A 17,371-nucleotide genomic window follows, 5' to 3' on the forward strand; every position below is an offset into this window, starting at 1 on the left:
ACTCAGACTATAATAAATCAAAGTAAAAAAATAAGTTTTTAACTGCCTCATACATGTTTGAATCTTCTCACATGGTAATCACGGACAAGAAGTCGAGCCTGATGATGTTTGATCTGTAAGCTTGGGAGAGCCATCAAATTTACTAATGGAGGTAAGCTCTGATAGGGAACACACACGGATATGTGCATTTCAACACAGCCCATTTCTGCGTGTCTGAGGATTATTATAATCCTCTTTCCTCTTTTCCCCAGCCCCTCGCTGGTGTGAAAGTGTGTGTGACTGAGGAGGGAAGACGAGGTAAAAACTATGTCCACACAAACAGCAATGACAACAAACAAAAGGAGCCATCTCTCTTTATACCACAGATTTATTGTTTTTTGTAGTCTAAATGCTGTTTGGACATTCAACAGACTGAAAACAACTAAACAGAAAAAAAATTATTAAAACCCAGATTTTACAATGAACCGTTCAGTTTGCCTTTTTTTACAATGAAAATGATGATGTGCCGTAGTGGAAAAATTCCCCTTCCTTAAATGTGGAAAAATGATTTTGACTCATGAAATACATGAAAAAACAACAACATTTGAACAATGAAAGGAAGGCCGTTCAAGTGTGACGAAGGATCAGTTAAAATGTGCAAAACCACAACTGGAAAATATCACAACAACATCAGACAAATGAATGAACAACAAATAAACCACAGCATATGTCTCTCATTTCTTTAAGTAAGGAAAGACAAGACTTCAGTAGGTTTGCTAGTGCAAGAGACAAAGCAAACAGCTTCACACACTCTCAAGACACGACAAACTGTTCACTCACAAAAAAAAAAAAAACAGAAAGGAGGAGGCACTAGATAGTAACTTTATAAGTATACATTCATCGAGTACAATTCATAAACTTACAAGCAAAGTGCATAATGCTGTAGACTGATGAGTTCAAAACAAAACAGATAACACAGAACGAGGAGTTATTTAGTGTCAGCAGGAGCTGCATGTTCATTTCTACATACAGTAGTGTGTGGAGGCCGCCATCTTTTGGCAACCCGTCCACGTCTAAAGTTGCCTAAATGCCCCAGAATTACAATGCAGACAGACACATGGAATACAGTTCAACGCAGCAGCGTCATAAACTGCCTCGAGTACAGTAGCGCGCATCGGTTTGGTATAAAAAGTTTTTTTAAAAAGCAGAAAACCTGATTTGTGTGCTGCATCTGATGTACCTTGGAAGTGGTCGGTTGGAACTCCAAATGATCCCTCCGTCACAAACTTTAGAGCGTTGGAGGGTCAAAGTGGAAGAAAAACATGGCTGGTTTGTACTATGAAGCAAGTTCAATACAGGCAACCTTTTTTCTGTTTGCTGGCTCAATAAAAGCTAAAACTTTAGACGAGAAGAATGCTACAGAAAATGTTAGCTGTAAAAAAAAAACATGGTTTATAGGGTTTTTGTCACGATAGCTATGGCTGACTCTGTCCCATCGTATTGTGGAAATCACACAAGTCTTTGATGAAATCAAAGCAAATTAGCGATTGACTATCTTTTCAAATGCATAGGACTTGACCAATGAATATTTCATAATGAATACGTCTCCCTGACGACACATAGGTTTGCTTACGTGTAATTTTGCTATCTGGAGTGGCGTCAGGACAACAACCAACGAAAGGATGGAACTTTTCACAGACGACTTAATACGAAACTCAGCATGAACTGCTCTGGAGCATCTTTAGTTTAGCGTATGGTGTTCCAGCCTGGTTAAAGGAGATAAAATGAAAATCTGGACTTTCAGCTCAACGTAGCTCACGAGAGCCCTCTCCACACATCGGTTGCAGTTTATTTGCAGCAAAAAGATGTTGACCCACCGCTGTGGGAGAGAGGCGGCTCAGCCCCGCATCAGTGTGTGCTTACACACATGTAGCCGGCGTACATAAAGACAGTAAAAGCTTCTGTTACTACCTCACTTACTGGCTCAAAGACGTATCAGCTGCTCATCAACTTTGATCCTCATGCCACCTCTATACTTTCCAACATGTGTTGCAACAAAGGTCCCAGATTAAAAGCCCTTAATCTTACTTCATAGTACACCCCTTTGGTTTGCCTGTTGCTTTCTAAATAGTAACAAAATGTTCTGCAACAATTATGCAGTTTGTTCAGCTGAACGTACAGATGAGACAAATGTACTTTGTATAATGCTTTATTAGAAAAAGAGTTTTGAAAGCCTTGGCTAAGTTACTTACAAGTTAAATCCAAATTCTTGTAGCTTTTTATTATTTTGTTTAAATGAAAGACCCAAAATTCCAAGTTGGTACCAAATGCAGCATCAGACTGAGATGAGAATATCACCCGCTTATGATTGATGAAGTTAGCGATGAGATGACGAATGTGTCAATTAAAAAAAAAGTATTTTTAGTCCTGGAATGAGACGTTTTGATACTTTTTAAGAAAAAACACGAGGAAGACGCTGTTAATTACAGTGTGTGAGGAAACGATAAGTGCGAAGCAGACTTTGGCAAAAGGAGCAGTTTTCTGGTTTAAGATTAGACTTTTTTTTTAGATTTCTCATTCAAGGAAGACCACAGTATAGAATGCAGTTCTTTAAGTATGTTAAGGATAATGCAAATATCTGGCAGTTAAAGATCAAGCACATTTAAAATTCATCGAGAGGTTTAAATTCTTTCAATTTTACCCAGACCTGTAGGAAAAACAAATATACAAGCGTGAGGAGTCTTCACATCAGCTATGAACATAGCAGAATATGTGAGGAGGCTCTGTGATAGACCCAATATTTGGATTTAAAAGAGTTCCACAAAGTGCTATTCCTTATAAATATTTATTATCAACATTCATGTACTACTCTAGTGATGTAATACACAATGAGCACTAACTGCTGCTGAGGGTAAAAATCAGGAGCTCTGCTACCTGAAGGCTGGCGTTCTCGCATCCAAGCTGGTTCAGTGGACCGCTGTGGACGTTTCAGCAGGTTCCGTTTGGGTCCAGTTAAATGTTTGTGCGCAAGTTTTGGAAAGACATCACATCCAAATATGTGAAGAATTTCACACTTGATGGGCATGTGTGTGCGAAAAAACGGCAGACCTACAAGAAAAGAGGTCAAACTTTAAGTTTAAAATAGGGCTGTCGCAGTGTCTGATTTTCAATAGACAATTTATCACGGCCGAAAGCTTTGACGATTACGATATTCCAACACAAAACCTGAGAAAACTACATTACCATCGGACTACTTCATTTTGGTTTTTTCATATTTTTTGTCTACTTTTCTCTTGATAAACGAATTACACCCAAAATAGAAGGTAAGGAACTTTAAAAACTGTCCAAAAAACAATCAGCATTAAATAATGTTTTGGTTTTGTCATCACGGTCATTGTCAATCCTCACGACAACCCTAGTTTAAAATGCATCATTCAAGATGGTGAGAAGAGTGAGATTGTACAATTTCATCAGGCACACAGTGCTTGTGAATGTCTCAAACTTCATAATGTTGTCCAACATCAATGATTAGTCGCTTTCACCTCTTTACAGAATCTCCTGATGTGCTATGTGACAGTGTAGAGCTCGTCCTTGCCGCTCTGACAGAGTGTGTATCCACAAACCCGGGGTCTCCAGCTCCAGCTCCAGCTCCAGCTCCAACTGGAGCCTCGGCTCCAGCCCAGCACCTCCCTGTCCTTCTCCTTCGGTGGCAGCAGGAACACCACGCAGGTGGCCACCAGGACGTGCCACAGCGAGTGCGTGTAGTAGTAGTTGTCTTCTGTCTCGGCAAAAATGTAAAGACATACGCCGACTAGTGCGCAGAGTGCTCCAGGGATTAGATAGAGGACCCAGCGTTGCCAAGAGGGCGGATAACAACGTCGACGACGGACCCCTCGATACACCTGTGAACATGAAGAGAAGAGCAGCAGAAAAGCAGTCACACAAAAGTTGAGTTCCATCATGATGACATTCAACCTTAACCAACGCAGAGATTTTCAGAATAACATCCCGACGTGTGTCTCTTACCCAGTTGATGACCATGAACAGTATAGCACAGAGGATCGGGCCCAGCAGGTTCCACAGGCCCTTGCGGTCCAGTTGCAAAGACATGGCAATCAGCAGAGCCCCAAGCATGAAAAGAGTCTACACACGAGATGGAAGGTGATCAAATTAGTAGGTTTGAGCACCTTTATTTTCCAGCACAGCCTGAACCCTCTCAGACACGCTTTCTGTCATTTCTTTAAGTAGTCTTCAGGAATAGTTCTCCAGGCTTCTTGAAGGACATCCCAAAGCTCTTCTTTGGATGTCGGCTGCCTTTTGTTCCGTTCTCTGCCAAGATGATCCCACCATACTGTCCATCTACTGGAGATCGTTTTAAGTTGGACACTTATTCTTTTGTCCACCATTTGTCGAGTTTCCTCAAATTATTCAAAGACGCACTATGTACCATGTTGAGATGTGACAAGTTTTCACCTAAAAGCTTTTTGGGAATCACTTTGTTGGTGTAAAAATACTATTTTACGTCTGTCAAACTGTTACATTTGACATTTGCCTTTGTTATGCTTGACTGATGCATAGATCAGAGGTAAGTGGCTTAACAAGCACAAAAACGCCACATTCCCCTGAAAATGATCAGGCACGAGGACTGGACCGAAAATGAGGGAAAAAGCAGCCGATGCCACAAGAGAAACTTTGACAGATCATCAGAAAGTCTGGAGAACTACTGCTCAAGATCACTTTAGGAGATTACAGGAAAATGTAAAGAACTGAGGACTGACTCAAAGTGTTTGTACCGTATGATATCGATCATTAATGAAAAGTGCTAAAAGTGCAACAGAAGAAGACCCCATACTCAGCCTCTTACATATTTGGCGGTGTCTCTGACACGAGCCATGCACAGAATGGTGACCCAGATGGAGCAGATGGACCCCAGGAAGTCACAGTATTGTAGGGTATCATATTCCATTATACACAGTACAGCGACACCCGGCTGGTCACACGCATGGTAGAACTACATGAGAAGGAACAGGAATGAACGTTGAGGATCCACTGAACTCTGTCCCAAAGGCAGGAACTTGTGTTCATTGTATTCTAAGTTATGCATAATGTACACGCTGTAGTCATTAGTGTCTCACAATATAATTACATCGTGCTAATATGCTATCTATGTGCTACTTAAGCTGGAAATTATGTTTCAGACAACTTTAAGATCCTTGTTTCCATTTTCGTCCGTGTGAGGTCAGGCTAGCAACCGTTTTAAAAGCAGTTAAAAATAATCAGAAACCTAATCTTTCTTTTTTTTCAGAACAATTTCAAATGTCTATCAGCAAATGTCGATATAACGGTTGACTATTTGAGCGCATGCATTCAGTTAACTTAAATAACACGTGAATTGAACATATTTTTCTTCAGTTACCTGACCCGCAGATCTGTTGAAATAAGGCTGATGCCTCGTTGGACTGTACCAAGTTCTTCAGGCTGCAGGGGGACGGCTTAAGTTTTATAGTACAGTGGGTTTCTGAGTTTGGATCGTTTTTTCTTTTATCTACTCATAGGTTACTACTCAGCACTGTAATGATGCTGTTTTTTTGTTGTAGTTTAATTGAGTAGTTAGACTATTACCCCCTTTCGGGTCTGAATGGCTCGATCAGCCAGTATATAGTTTCCCTCATGTCTCAGTTTGGTAGGTCAGTTGGTGCCGAAGTTGAAAAGTTTGTTTTGTTGACCTCTTAAGGGCCCAATCGATACTGTCAGAGAAACTTGTGTTTTTTGTCTTTTGTAAATAAAACTTGAGAGATGTATATTCTAAATCTGCCTGAGCGGTCTCCGACCGTCCGACACCCCCTCATGCATGCGCTGGTGTTTGCACGTTACAGGCTGCTTTACCGTGGAGAAGAACATGGTGAAGAGGTAGACAGAGGCCTCGGTAATGTACAGACGATTGACGGCCACCACGATGGCGGGCAGGAAAAACAGATTGCTGAGCGTGAGCAACAGAGTCGATGTCAGCTGGCGACTGTACGACTGGGCTGTGAAATCATCAGTGCAGCCCCAACCGTTCCAGCCTGCAGACACACAGACGTGCAAAGTGACAGCGAATGAATGCGAGACTACAATCACTTACAGTAGTAACGACAACGCAGATTAGGGAGGACACGTATTATCTTTTTAATGGTATTGCTACTCGTTTATACAAGGCTGGGGTGAGAAGATGGGAAATTGGCTACGTGGATGTGTGCGTTTGTGTGTGTCTTACCAGCCTTGCAGTCACAGGCAGCGTACAGGTAGCTAAAGGATCTCAGCAGCCTACATTCACCGTAAGGCCCACAGTCCTCTACACAGGCACTGATGAACACCTCTGGGACCACTGACACTACTGAGGTATTACCGCAGTTACTGCTGCTGCAAATAGACACATTCACGAAAGATCAAAAGAGAAATCACAACAAACTCCTTCGACATGCATAAATTCTTAGATAGATTTGTAGAATTAGAATGGACAGATTTTTTTGTCTGTAAGAAGGGTGAAACGGTGTCACAGAAGCAGAGAATTTGCTGAGATTCAAGGTCAAACAAACTGCTGCAGCAAGCGTGTGTGTATGTGTGTGTGTGTGTGTGTGCGTTACCTGTTGCATGTAAGCTGCAGGGTGAGGTACCATGTTGCTGACTGAGGGAAAGGCAGCCTGACCACAGCTTTGGGAACGCTGGCATTCACAGCAACACCATATCCTCCAAACAAAGCTGATGGGGAATCAGTGATTGATATCATTATTTCTGTCTCCAGGTTCATTCTTGTCCCAAAACAGAAAGCAGCACAGTCCCATTCATCAAGAATTTTAAAAAAGAAAATTAGAACACATTTAGGCTTTGTCATTGAAACTTATTGAGTATTGATTGACAGAAAAAGAAAGAAAAGCGTGTTTGCAGGTGGACTGGATAAATGATTCTGTGAATCAGAAAGTACACCCTCTGTACAGTTTTTACATGTCATCACATAAGAAAATAAAAACCACCTGCTCCTGTCAGCTCTGATGATGAGGTAAATACAACCGCAGGTGAACGTCAACACATGACACATGATGATGTTGTCATTATATTACATTGTTGGCCCACTCTTCTGTACAATGTTGCTCGTGTTCATTAAAGTTTGCAGTGTTTAATCACAGTTCTGTTAGAGCCCAACCACAGCACGTCGGGCTGAGGTCTGGACTCTGGACTCTGACCGGGTCACTGTAACACTTTCATTCTTTTCTTTTTCATTCATTCTGTTGTAGATTTGCTGCTGTGTTTGGGATCATTGTCCTGTTGATGACCCAGTTTCAGCCAAACTTTATTTCACAAACAGATGGCCTCACATTTGACTCTAGAATACTTTGGTACACAGAGGAGTTCATGGTGGACTCAGAGGGTGTACTTTCTGTGTCACGTGACTTTCTAACATTAAACAGTACTAACTGTGTACTGAATCACCATCCTCAGGTAATCCATACTTCATCTGACTAATTTATTGGACAATCGTTCAAGATCAGATTACCTCAGAGGACCACAAAATGAAACTACAAATGCAGGCAGCTCTGTAACGCAGGCGGCTCTGTAACGCAGGCTGCGCTGTAACGCAGGCTGCTCTGTAACGCAGGCTGCTCTGTAACGCAGGCGGCTCTGTAACGCAGGCTACGCTGTAACGCAGGCTGCTCTGTAACGCAGGCTACGCTGTAACGCAGGCTGCTCTGTAACGCAGGCGGCTCTGTAACGCAGGCGGCTCTGTAACGCAGGCGGCTCTGTAACGCAGGCAGCTCTGTAACACAGGCAGCTCTGTAACGCAGGCTGCGCTGTAACGCAGGCAGCTCTGTAACACAGGCAGCTCTGTAACGCAGGCTGCGCTGTAACACAGGCAGCTCTGTAACGCAGGCAGCTCTGTAACGCAGGCAGCTCTGTAACGCAGGCTGCGCTGTAACGCAGGCTGCGCTGTAACACAGGCAGCTCTGTAACGCAGGCTGCTCTGTAACGCAGGCTGCTCTGTAACGCAGGCTGCTCTGTAATGCAGGCAGCTCTGTAATGCAGGCTGCTCTGTAACGCAGGCTGCTCTGTAACGCAGGCAGCTCTGTAATGCAGGCTGCTCTGTAACGCAGGCAGCTCTGTAATGCAGGCAGCTCTGTAATGCAGGCAGCTCTGTAATGCAGGCAGCTCTGTAATGCAGGCAGCGCTGTCAGTGCGGCTGCTGTGGACATTTATTTAGTTTATATTTTTCAAGAGAAAATACTGCAGTGCAGACAGAGAGCAAAGTAGATCTACTTTAGCAAGCAAAGACAATGGAGGAATAACAGTGTTAAAAGTTCAGTCATTTACTACTCAGATAGTACCTGTGCGACAGGGTTGAGACTGGTTGAGTTCAAGGACTGGAGCCCAGGGAGACAAACAGGCAACCACACTGCTGCTGTTCCCCAAAGTTGCATTAGTCTACAATTACATCGCAAACACATTTGTCAAAGCAAGACATCATGACCGCTTCCCTCTGTGCCTCTCAGATCTAACCACACATATGTAGGGGTAAAGTGATGCAGTGCTACTCACAGTGTTGAGTGTGAGCTGCAGGTTGAGTGTGCCGCCCGTGGCTTGTGTGTGCAGGGGGTAGGTGAGCAGCGTGGGGTGTGCGTCCGTAACGCTAACGTTTGGTCCGCTGACGGGTGTGAATCGGAGTGACAGAACGTCCACCTCCTCGTACAGGACAGGGATGCTCCACACGCAAGCTGAGGCCGACAGTGGTGTTACCAGAGCTGCAGATTGGTTGCTTAGGGTGGCTGTGTCTGTAACCACCGAGCTGTTGCCTGTTGACGTGGAGCTGGTGTGGCTGCCATTGACACTGAGCTTGTTAAGGTCATCATCTGCTTTAAGGCCTGTGCTTTTTGGCTTACATCCCACTGAAGTAGACGTGCAGAGTAGGAGAAGGACACAGAAACATGGTGGATTAAGATGGATATAATGCACGAAACTTCAGTTTAAGATCTGCTAGTTTCTGTGTTCACCTGTGTAACTCGAGGCGACACTAAACGTCATATTATGGTCGACTTGGCTGCTCTCCACGACAACTCGTAGCCAGGTGTCCCAAGGAGGGTTAGAGAGAGACGCAGAGCAGCTAATCCCTGAGCAGTTCACTGTTACCGGGCCCTGCTGCAGAGACGCAGAGCCGAGTCTCAGGAGCAGCGAACAGTTTCCGTTCCCTGCTGCTTCCCCCGAAGAGCAGTCAGCCACAGAGACTGACACAGAGGAGGAAAACTCTGGAACATACAACCTGAAAAATAAAACAATTCCACTCAATATACTGACTTCATATATTAAGAGGGAAGTAAAGGAAGTAAAACTTGTAGATATAAGTGTGGAAACACTTATTACTTAAGGCGTGCAGGTCTGTCAGGGGCGGCAGTCTGTGTTAGGGCAGTGCCCTGTTGTAAAACAGGTGTGTCCACTGCTCTCCTGACTGATAGCTGAGGCTGGAAGAAGTAGGAGCAGGACGGAAAACCCTAATAGATCAACACAAAACGGGAATTTCAAATTGAGAACAAAAAGGATTATCTGCAGATATGCCGATGCATACTTCTCAAAGTGTTAGAGGGTTAGGAACGATAAATTAGGAGAAAGAATAACAAAAAGATAGATGTAAAAACAGAGGTTTTAGTTTATTTCAAACCAACACGTTTCAAAACAAGACTGCTTGATCTGCTGCAAACCCCAAGAATGTGGTTCAGCTACTAAACATACAAGAACAATGCACCTGCTCCAGTTCAGCAGGTTGGTTGTAAATGGGAATTCTGCAACTAGAGCATGACTGAAACCATTTGCTCTGTCGTGCTCAATGTGAAGCCTTTTTATTTTGACAAATATAATGGAAGCTGCTAAAAAGCTAATACTCCAATTGTCCATGAAGTCAGACTCAGACTCAATTTGTGGGGTTTCTTTTGTAAACGGATACATTTGAATAACAACAGTTGTGAGCTGTTAGCTGATAAACCCAATCAGACCTGAAGCCTTAACAAGTCCCCGTCCAGGTTTGGTAGAATTTGGTAACAATAGCTTAAAAAAAGAATATAGTACAGTTTTCTCTGAAGGTACATTAAGACACTCCCCAAAAACAAGGTTCACAGAGATGTTGCCCTCTTTATCACAACCACCACATGCCTTTACTATGTGTTGGAGTGTAGATTTAGTTTTGCTGTAATTGTGCCACATTTCAAGCTCATAACTAGAAAGAAAAAAAAAAGATCCTGTACACAGTTTTTGCTTCTAAGACTTGAGCGTACAGCGTGACTCGCTGCAGCCACGTTGCTTTACACAGGGTTTTTCTTGCTGCACTGTTAAAGTCACATACACAAATGACATGGTTTTGAGAATTTTTATCGGATGTTTGATGCGTCAGTTCTGTACAAACCTTCTGCTCTATGCGTCCATCATCCTCCGGCAAATGAGCAGCGACATACCAATCACCTGGAGCAGGGTCGGTGAGGTTGAAAGTTGCCGAACTCTGTGAGGTTACCGGCAGGCTCAGAGACAAACAGGGGCTCCACAGTGTTGCATTGGGAAACACCAACCCTGTTGGGTTGATGACTGGAGGGGCGCCCCACCGAATATGGCTAGAAATGACAGAGAAATGCTGAATTAAAAAAAAAGAAAAAAGCTATATGGCAAGAAAACTCAGAGAAACTGAATTAGCAGATGATGAATAGAGATAGTTTAGAGTCCCAAAATTTTGCAAGGAAACTGATGTTTTCATGATCAGAGTGCTGCGTCTTACATAGTGACGTTGTGCTGTCCACAGTGGAAGCTGTGGCCCTTTGTCACGGAGAACAGCCAGCGGGCAATGGCGGTCTCCTCAGGAATATGGAACCTCTGCAGCCTGACATTGCCGTACCAACCATACTTTGACAGCTTCTGAGCAGGTTTGGACGAGCGCTCTGATACAAAAGTCACCTGCCCATCTGTAGGGGAAAAAGGCTTTTGTTGTTTAAAACTGGAAAACCATGTTTGTGTCACAGAGTCTGCAACAAATGGTAGAATTGGTACAGAAAAAAAAAAGATAAGATCAAATACTAGATGATACCAAGATAAGTTCTCTCAACATTTTGGCTTTGGGTGTGAAGCTGGCCAGGACTACCACAATACTGCTTTGCTCTATTTCAACCTCTCTGCTACGCTTCCAACAGATTGTCGATTGCTCCACCAGAGAAAACATTTATTTATTCATTTATTCTATGCAAACAAAAGACAGATACAGCTCCTATGCCCAGAATCTGAGGAGAAGGTCTCAGGAAGCTGAACAAACTGTGAAGAGTGCTTTGAGGCTACAGTCTGAAGTGCACTTTGTGAGCCAAATGGAGATGACATTAAAGGGGAACTCCAGTATTTTTAAACCTAGACCTTATTTCTGGCATGAAATACGTTTGTCGACTCACCGAGAACGGTTTGGCGAAAATCGGTGTCCTTCGAAAGCTCTTTAGAAAACTCGCGATCGGCGTATATCCATATAACGGAGTTAATGGGGCAGCGACGATGCAGCCGCTAAATAAGGCATTATCTGTCTTTATTTCACCAATACTTTAAGAAGAATGAATGAATGAACGAACAAACGTGTACTATAGCTGACAGATGCCATACACTGGAGCGGTGGGCAGCCATTCACAGCGCATGGTACAGGGTACAGTGCTCAAGGGCACCTCGGCCGTGACAAGGAAGAGGACTGACACCCCTCTAGCTGTCAGTTGATTAGGTCCTTCAGTGTTTGCAGGAAGATGTTGCATGTCTTGAATAAATTTGTGGAGGAAAGGGCACTCTGCTTTGCAGCCATCTGCTGGGACAGTGGTCAGTTATTCAAACAAACTGAGCAAATTGATAAAGAAAACTGGCTCTTTACTATGGAATGCTTTAGAGCCCCTGGAACTGTTAGAACTGAACATGCTGCACAAGTTGCTTAGTATAATGGACAACACTGCACACTATGTAGCATAGTAATCAAACAACGAAGTGTGTTTAGTCAGAGGCTTCTTCAGCTCTGCTGCAACAAAGAACATTACAAGGGTCACTCCTGCCTTTTACGTACAATGACTAATGAACAGCAACAGCTGCTTGGCGAGGAAAGGGAAAATTCCAGTATGACAGCAACCTAAACACACTGTTGAAATCACACAAGAGATTCCAAAGAAGAACAAGCTCACAAAAGTATGAATTGAAAGGTATGTTGCCTGACTTGAATCTAATTTAGCTCCATCAAGGTATCTTTAAAAAGCTCTACTCCCATGCCCTGTTCAACATGCGACTGGTGCAGGTTTTTAATGCCTTGCTGGTTCACCTGTAAGGTTCAAAGATGGAAGCAGGGGTAATTTGCTGAGTCTTTGAACAGGTAATTGAAGAGGTTATAGAACCTAAACAAAGTCTACGTGGAGGGGAGTTTTTTTTATATATGTATGAATGATCATTTTAATTGAGATATAATAATCTGTCTTTTAATTTAGAAATAATGCAATTCTTGAGAGGTGATACAATTTTGAATTTACATTAATGTAATTAGACAGTTGTGCACTTACATTTTGTTGCATGCTGAACATGTGGAAATTTGCTTCCACTTTTTAAAAATGGAAAAGTAATATTCCGCAAATTATGGCAAATTTATTTTCGAGTTATACAAAGTTATTTTACATTGTATGCCGATATATAACACTATATGCTTTACGGAAGATGGAACATGATTTCTTATGAGGAGGGGCTATCAACAGACTTCTATTGAATTACATAACCAATTAGCATTAGATATACTGACTGGGTCTCCTGTTGCCACCTTCAAACCGAGTCGATGTGCAACTGAGAGAGAGAGATGGGGTCCTTTAATATCCACGAGTTAGATTCTCGAGGGAAAGATTTTCCAGTCTGCATGTAGCGCCATGTTTCTCTACTTTCTCTGTCGCTGAGGTAACGTCACACCGACATACCAGAACTGTTAGCAACCTGCTAATACCCGACCTCTCAGTGTGAAACACTTACCGTCTCCTAATGTCACAGCCGTCAGGACGACGAAAAGGAGACCGAACAAATAACAAACTGCCATGTTTCCTCTCCGATCGTTCGGTTTGTCACATCTTCCCGTGTCCACCTGTAATATCACACAGACGTTCACTAAAAACCTACATATTTCATTTAACGTCCATAACACTTCCTGATTGCTTTGCGAATACGTGACGTCACGTGAGTCTCTGGATGCTGCCTTTGAGGACTGTAGAAAATATTACAAAAACTTCCTACATTGACATTAACATTGTAATTTTGGTTCATTTCATGAGAGAATATGTGTACAATACATTTAATTAAACTGATACAAACAACATAATTATCAGAGCAAAAAAATATGATATATTGATATATCTGTAAATATAGATCAATCTATACATATACACACCTATATATGCTGCAACAATATAATTTCCTTTAGGGATGTACAGCTGACGTTTTATCTTTAAACATTTATATATATATATATAAAAAAAATCCATTCTGTACATTCACACTTTCTGCTGGGACAAAGAAATAAAAAGCACCAGTAAAGACTTTTTGTTTATTTCCAAAAAAACAATTAGGCTGTCTTTTCATAAGAACTGAATCAGGGAAGATGGCATAATCTTTCAAGTCTTCACAGTTTTCGTTTGCATTAAATACTGTATTGAGAGATATTTCAAGGAGATAGACATTAGATGTGAAAATAGGCACAAATTGTCACCCAGAAATTTCGTTTTATAAAGAAAAGAAATGAAAAGAAAATCATTGAAAGATACACAGAAAAAACACAAAGAACAAACACAAAAAAACCCAAATCTGATGTTCATAATTAATTTCCAAATATTAAAGTGTGTAACATGGATCATACAATTGCATTATCTATACATTTTGTAATTAACATCACTCTTAATAAAACATGGCAGTTGTATTTCTTTTGTAAAATACATAGCCAAATGAAAATGTCTAACACATCCTGATCAAAAGTACTGGCAGAGTGCGTGATTAGACAGGGGCAGACATTCATCACAGAAATCTGAAAGCATCCATCTCATTTTAACACAGGGTATCTAAGTGCATTTGACATTTTACTGCATCACAGCCAGTTCACTGTTGACGGGAATAGTTTAAAAGCAAGGGTCAGCAATCTAAATTGTGCTTACAGAAGATCATAAATATGTCACATCATCTTGTGTCCCCACCCAGCAACACTGAGCATCATAGCTCAGCAATACATTCTCTCCAACGGGGGAACTCTGTTCCTCCTCATTTTTATTGTCCTGAGATGCTGTGGAGCTCTCTACAGTTGGCTTTGCTGTGTTTTTCTTCTCCAACTCTTGAGTTAAAGCACAACCAGAACCAATTTGAGCACTACCAGAATCCAATTTCAGTCCTCTTCTTACTCTGCTGGATCTGAGCAGAACTCTTCTGATGGTCTCAGCGCCGCTTTTGATGTTTCGAAAACGTGTCGCACTCCAGTCCTGTTTTTCTGACTTGGGTTCATCAGAATCAACCAAACTGTTGGCAGGAGTAACTGGCTCCTGGCAGTGACCTCCATGTGCTGAACGACGGACTACAGACTTGGACGGGGAAGGATTTGGAGCTCTTGCTTCACTTGACTCCGAGCTGAGCGTGTCTGAGTGGCTTGAATCCCCCCTGTCAGATTGTGGTGGTCTTTGATTTCCCCGTTTCTCAGTAGTGGCTTCAGTCAAATCCAGAGGAAAGGCTGGACTTAGGCTTTCTCTGTGGGAGCATTGGCAGAAACATTCAATGACACGTGTAACAGAAGCACTACGGCAAAAGTTTTCACTTTGTGGACATTTGCAATGATTAAATAAGATGCCAGTTTTGTGTCTTTATGTCTCTACAGTTAAGCGCAGTGTGAATACTTTTATGTGGGATATAAAACCATTAAAGTCCCCATTATTTCAAATTTAAGTTTTAAACCATTAGATGCTTTTACAAGACATATCATGAGCAAAATTAGCTATCAATGCTGTGGCTAGGGATTAGTCCAGCTCCATCTACAGTATTAGAAAGGTGAGGTCTACGTATGTTCCACATAGAACACTGGAAGAACCAATCCTTACTACCTGTAGGGTAGGACCATACAACTATTCTGATCCGCTGTTAAGAACTGATTAAATGAGAAACTTGTGCAAGCTATGAGGAGAACTCAGATGCTGACAGGGGCTAATTGGGGCTGGACAGAAGGGGCTTGCAACTGGAACTTGGGTGCTAGCCTCCTGCTAGCTCCTGGCTAACTTCTCACTTCATCTGTTCCTCATAGGTGCCAGTATATAATGTGGCCCAGCTAAACAAGTAGGTGCCAGCCAATAGGACTTAGTCCGGCAGAGCAAACGGGTGCAAGCCACTATCTGCAGGGCGAGATGTGGGTGGAGCCAAATTAGGACATTTAAATATCCACTAAATGAGGAAAAATATGTACAGTCATGAAGTCGCAATTTTAGGGCCATATATAAACATACAGACAGTTGATAAAACTTGACAATCGAGAGGATGTAAAAGCCACAACAAGGTTATAGTATGAACCTGCAAAAAAGATTATTAACCATTTCATCACAACAACTTAAAAATCAACTATTACAAAGGAACACAGGCTAGTTTTCAGTGGATTGATAACTTCTGGAAAGGGACTTTGAAGATGAGATAAAGTGGTTTTGGGTCAGTCTGTAAACTTGTGATATGGTTACATTTATCAATTGAAGTCAGTTTTGCAATGTAGACATCCTCAGTTATAATAAAGATGAACCTCCACTAAATCAATGACATTGTGGTTGAGCTAAGCCACGAGCTCATTTGACCATTTCATACTTTGATGTGACTTATGGAATTAACAAAGTGCAAATCTTTCAATGAGTGTAAGCTTCTGCACAGGCCCACATACCTATATGGGGGCGTAGAGGGCCCGTGCTCCTCCACAGTCGCCAGGCTGCTGAGGCTTCCTGTTAAGCTGCTGCAGCTACTGGTCAGAGTGGCCCTGTCCTCCATCAGCCAGCGCATGGCCTCGATACCCTCGTGCACGGCCACCAACTGCCGCAGAATCTTCACATCGGCAGAGCGGAGACACCTCTGTGTGAACATTGTGGAGGGAATACGTAAATGTGTGTATGAAGAGCCTGGGAAAGGTGATTCTGTATACAAGAACTTTAACTGGACTTTTCTCATGTGGCTCCTCGGACATAACTTTAGGCTACTCTGCCCCTTGACAAATGAGGCCCCAGATTGTTTGCTCGTCTCACTATAACACACGGCAGAAAATATCAACAGAGCTGAAAGAAATGAGGGAAGGAAGGAGGAATCCAATCAAGACGTGCAAATTGAAAGGAGGTGGAGACGGTAGAAAGATGCGGGGTGTGGTGGGGAGACAGGTGATAGCATCTGTTATTGAAAAACAAAAACGAGCAGATGAAGCGTCTCGGGGAGCTCTGTGGACTTGACATTTCTGCAGCTCAAAGCAGTCACGCAAACAGAAGCAATTGCTGTAACAAGTCAAGCAAGTTGTGGCGTTAGCGAAGCACAGGAAGAGGCACAGGAAGCGAAGGAGTTGGTCCATTTAGAGGCATTCTTCACACAAAGCGCACACAATGAGAGATTATCTGATAAAAGCACAACATAAAGCTTTACCATCTCTTGTTTCAAGTTGTTAATTTTGTCAGATATACTGTCACAGGCGGCTGAGTTTTGGTCTTCCCTGTCCAACACATCAGACCTCAAGCCGTCCTCGCAGTCAGCTGCCTCCTTCATCCAGATCAGAAGACTTTCCGGTGTTTTCCTCCCAATTTTATTTTCCAGCTCATTTAAATCCGGCAAGAAATCGTTGAGGGTTTCCTCGGCCATTCCACCGTGCCCCAATTACCGCGGAGTATCCCAATCAGTGGCCGCGGATGAAGAAGCGCTTGTGCGTAAATTCTGTCAAACCCTCCAACTTACCACTGTGAGAAATAACACCCCGGGAGAGAAGAAACACACATCCACAAATGACCTCCTACTCTTATCGACTTGCAGCAGAGTCCACACGTTACATTCCTGAACAATCCCCTGTTAAACATGACGAGAGGCAAATGTGTCGCTACAGCGCAGACCAAGCCGTGAAAACGCTGGAAATATGTACGAACAAATCGCGTGTAGTTGCTGACTGTTGTCACCATTCATACAACGCACGTATTGCTGGTATGTGCGCCGAAACATTGTGCTGGAAAAGTGAAAATGCTCTTTGTGAAGTCCTTAAACAATGGTGGGAGTTACACACCGGAGGTCACATGGGGAAGTTTCGGAAACACCTGCGCGCACCAAGCAGCCGGTGATGTAAGCGCGCACGACATAGTTTAAATATATG

General features: G+C 42.7%; 2 protein-coding genes across 3 annotated transcripts; both read right to left on the minus strand.

The window, feature by feature from the left end:
* Positions 1 to 366: 366 nt before the first annotated feature.
* Positions 367 to 13,214, minus strand: pgap6 (post-glycosylphosphatidylinositol attachment to proteins 6). 2 transcript variants are annotated; one of them, XM_072363835.1, is made up of 13 exons: positions 13,006 to 13,214; positions 10,766 to 10,949; positions 10,403 to 10,604; positions 9,370 to 9,497; positions 9,003 to 9,268; positions 8,551 to 8,897; positions 8,340 to 8,436; positions 6,606 to 6,720; positions 6,236 to 6,378; positions 5,866 to 6,044; positions 4,844 to 4,990; positions 4,006 to 4,122; positions 367 to 3,881 (listed from the first exon to the last, which is right to left on the minus strand). In XM_072363835.1, the coding sequence occupies exons 1-13, from the start codon at positions 13,067 to 13,069 to the stop codon at positions 3,546 to 3,548; spliced, it is 2,325 nt and encodes a 774-aa protein (XP_072219936.1). In that variant the 5' UTR covers positions 13,070 to 13,214; the 3' UTR covers positions 367 to 3,545. The 2 variants fall into 2 exon arrangements, with proteins under 2 accessions (XP_072219936.1, XP_072219935.1); XM_072363834.1 differs by having other exon boundaries at positions 6,236 to 6,381.
* Positions 13,215 to 13,605: 391 nt separating this feature from the next.
* On the minus strand, positions 13,606 to 17,252 carry LOC140268754 (uncharacterized). The gene is made up of 3 exons (XM_072363730.1): positions 16,660 to 17,252; positions 15,920 to 16,104; positions 13,606 to 14,754 (listed from the first exon to the last, which is right to left on the minus strand). The coding sequence occupies exons 1-3, from the start codon at positions 16,870 to 16,872 to the stop codon at positions 14,181 to 14,183; spliced, it is 972 nt and encodes a 323-aa protein (XP_072219831.1). The 5' UTR covers positions 16,873 to 17,252; the 3' UTR covers positions 13,606 to 14,180.
* Positions 17,253 to 17,371: the final 119 nt, after the last annotated feature.

The sequence above is a fragment of the Leuresthes tenuis genome, unplaced genomic scaffold (genome assembly GCF_036924035.1).
Source record: "Leuresthes tenuis unplaced genomic scaffold, fLeuTen1.0.hap1 SCAF_14, whole genome shotgun sequence".
Lineage (NCBI taxonomy): Eukaryota > Metazoa > Chordata > Actinopteri > Atheriniformes > Atherinopsidae > Leuresthes > Leuresthes tenuis.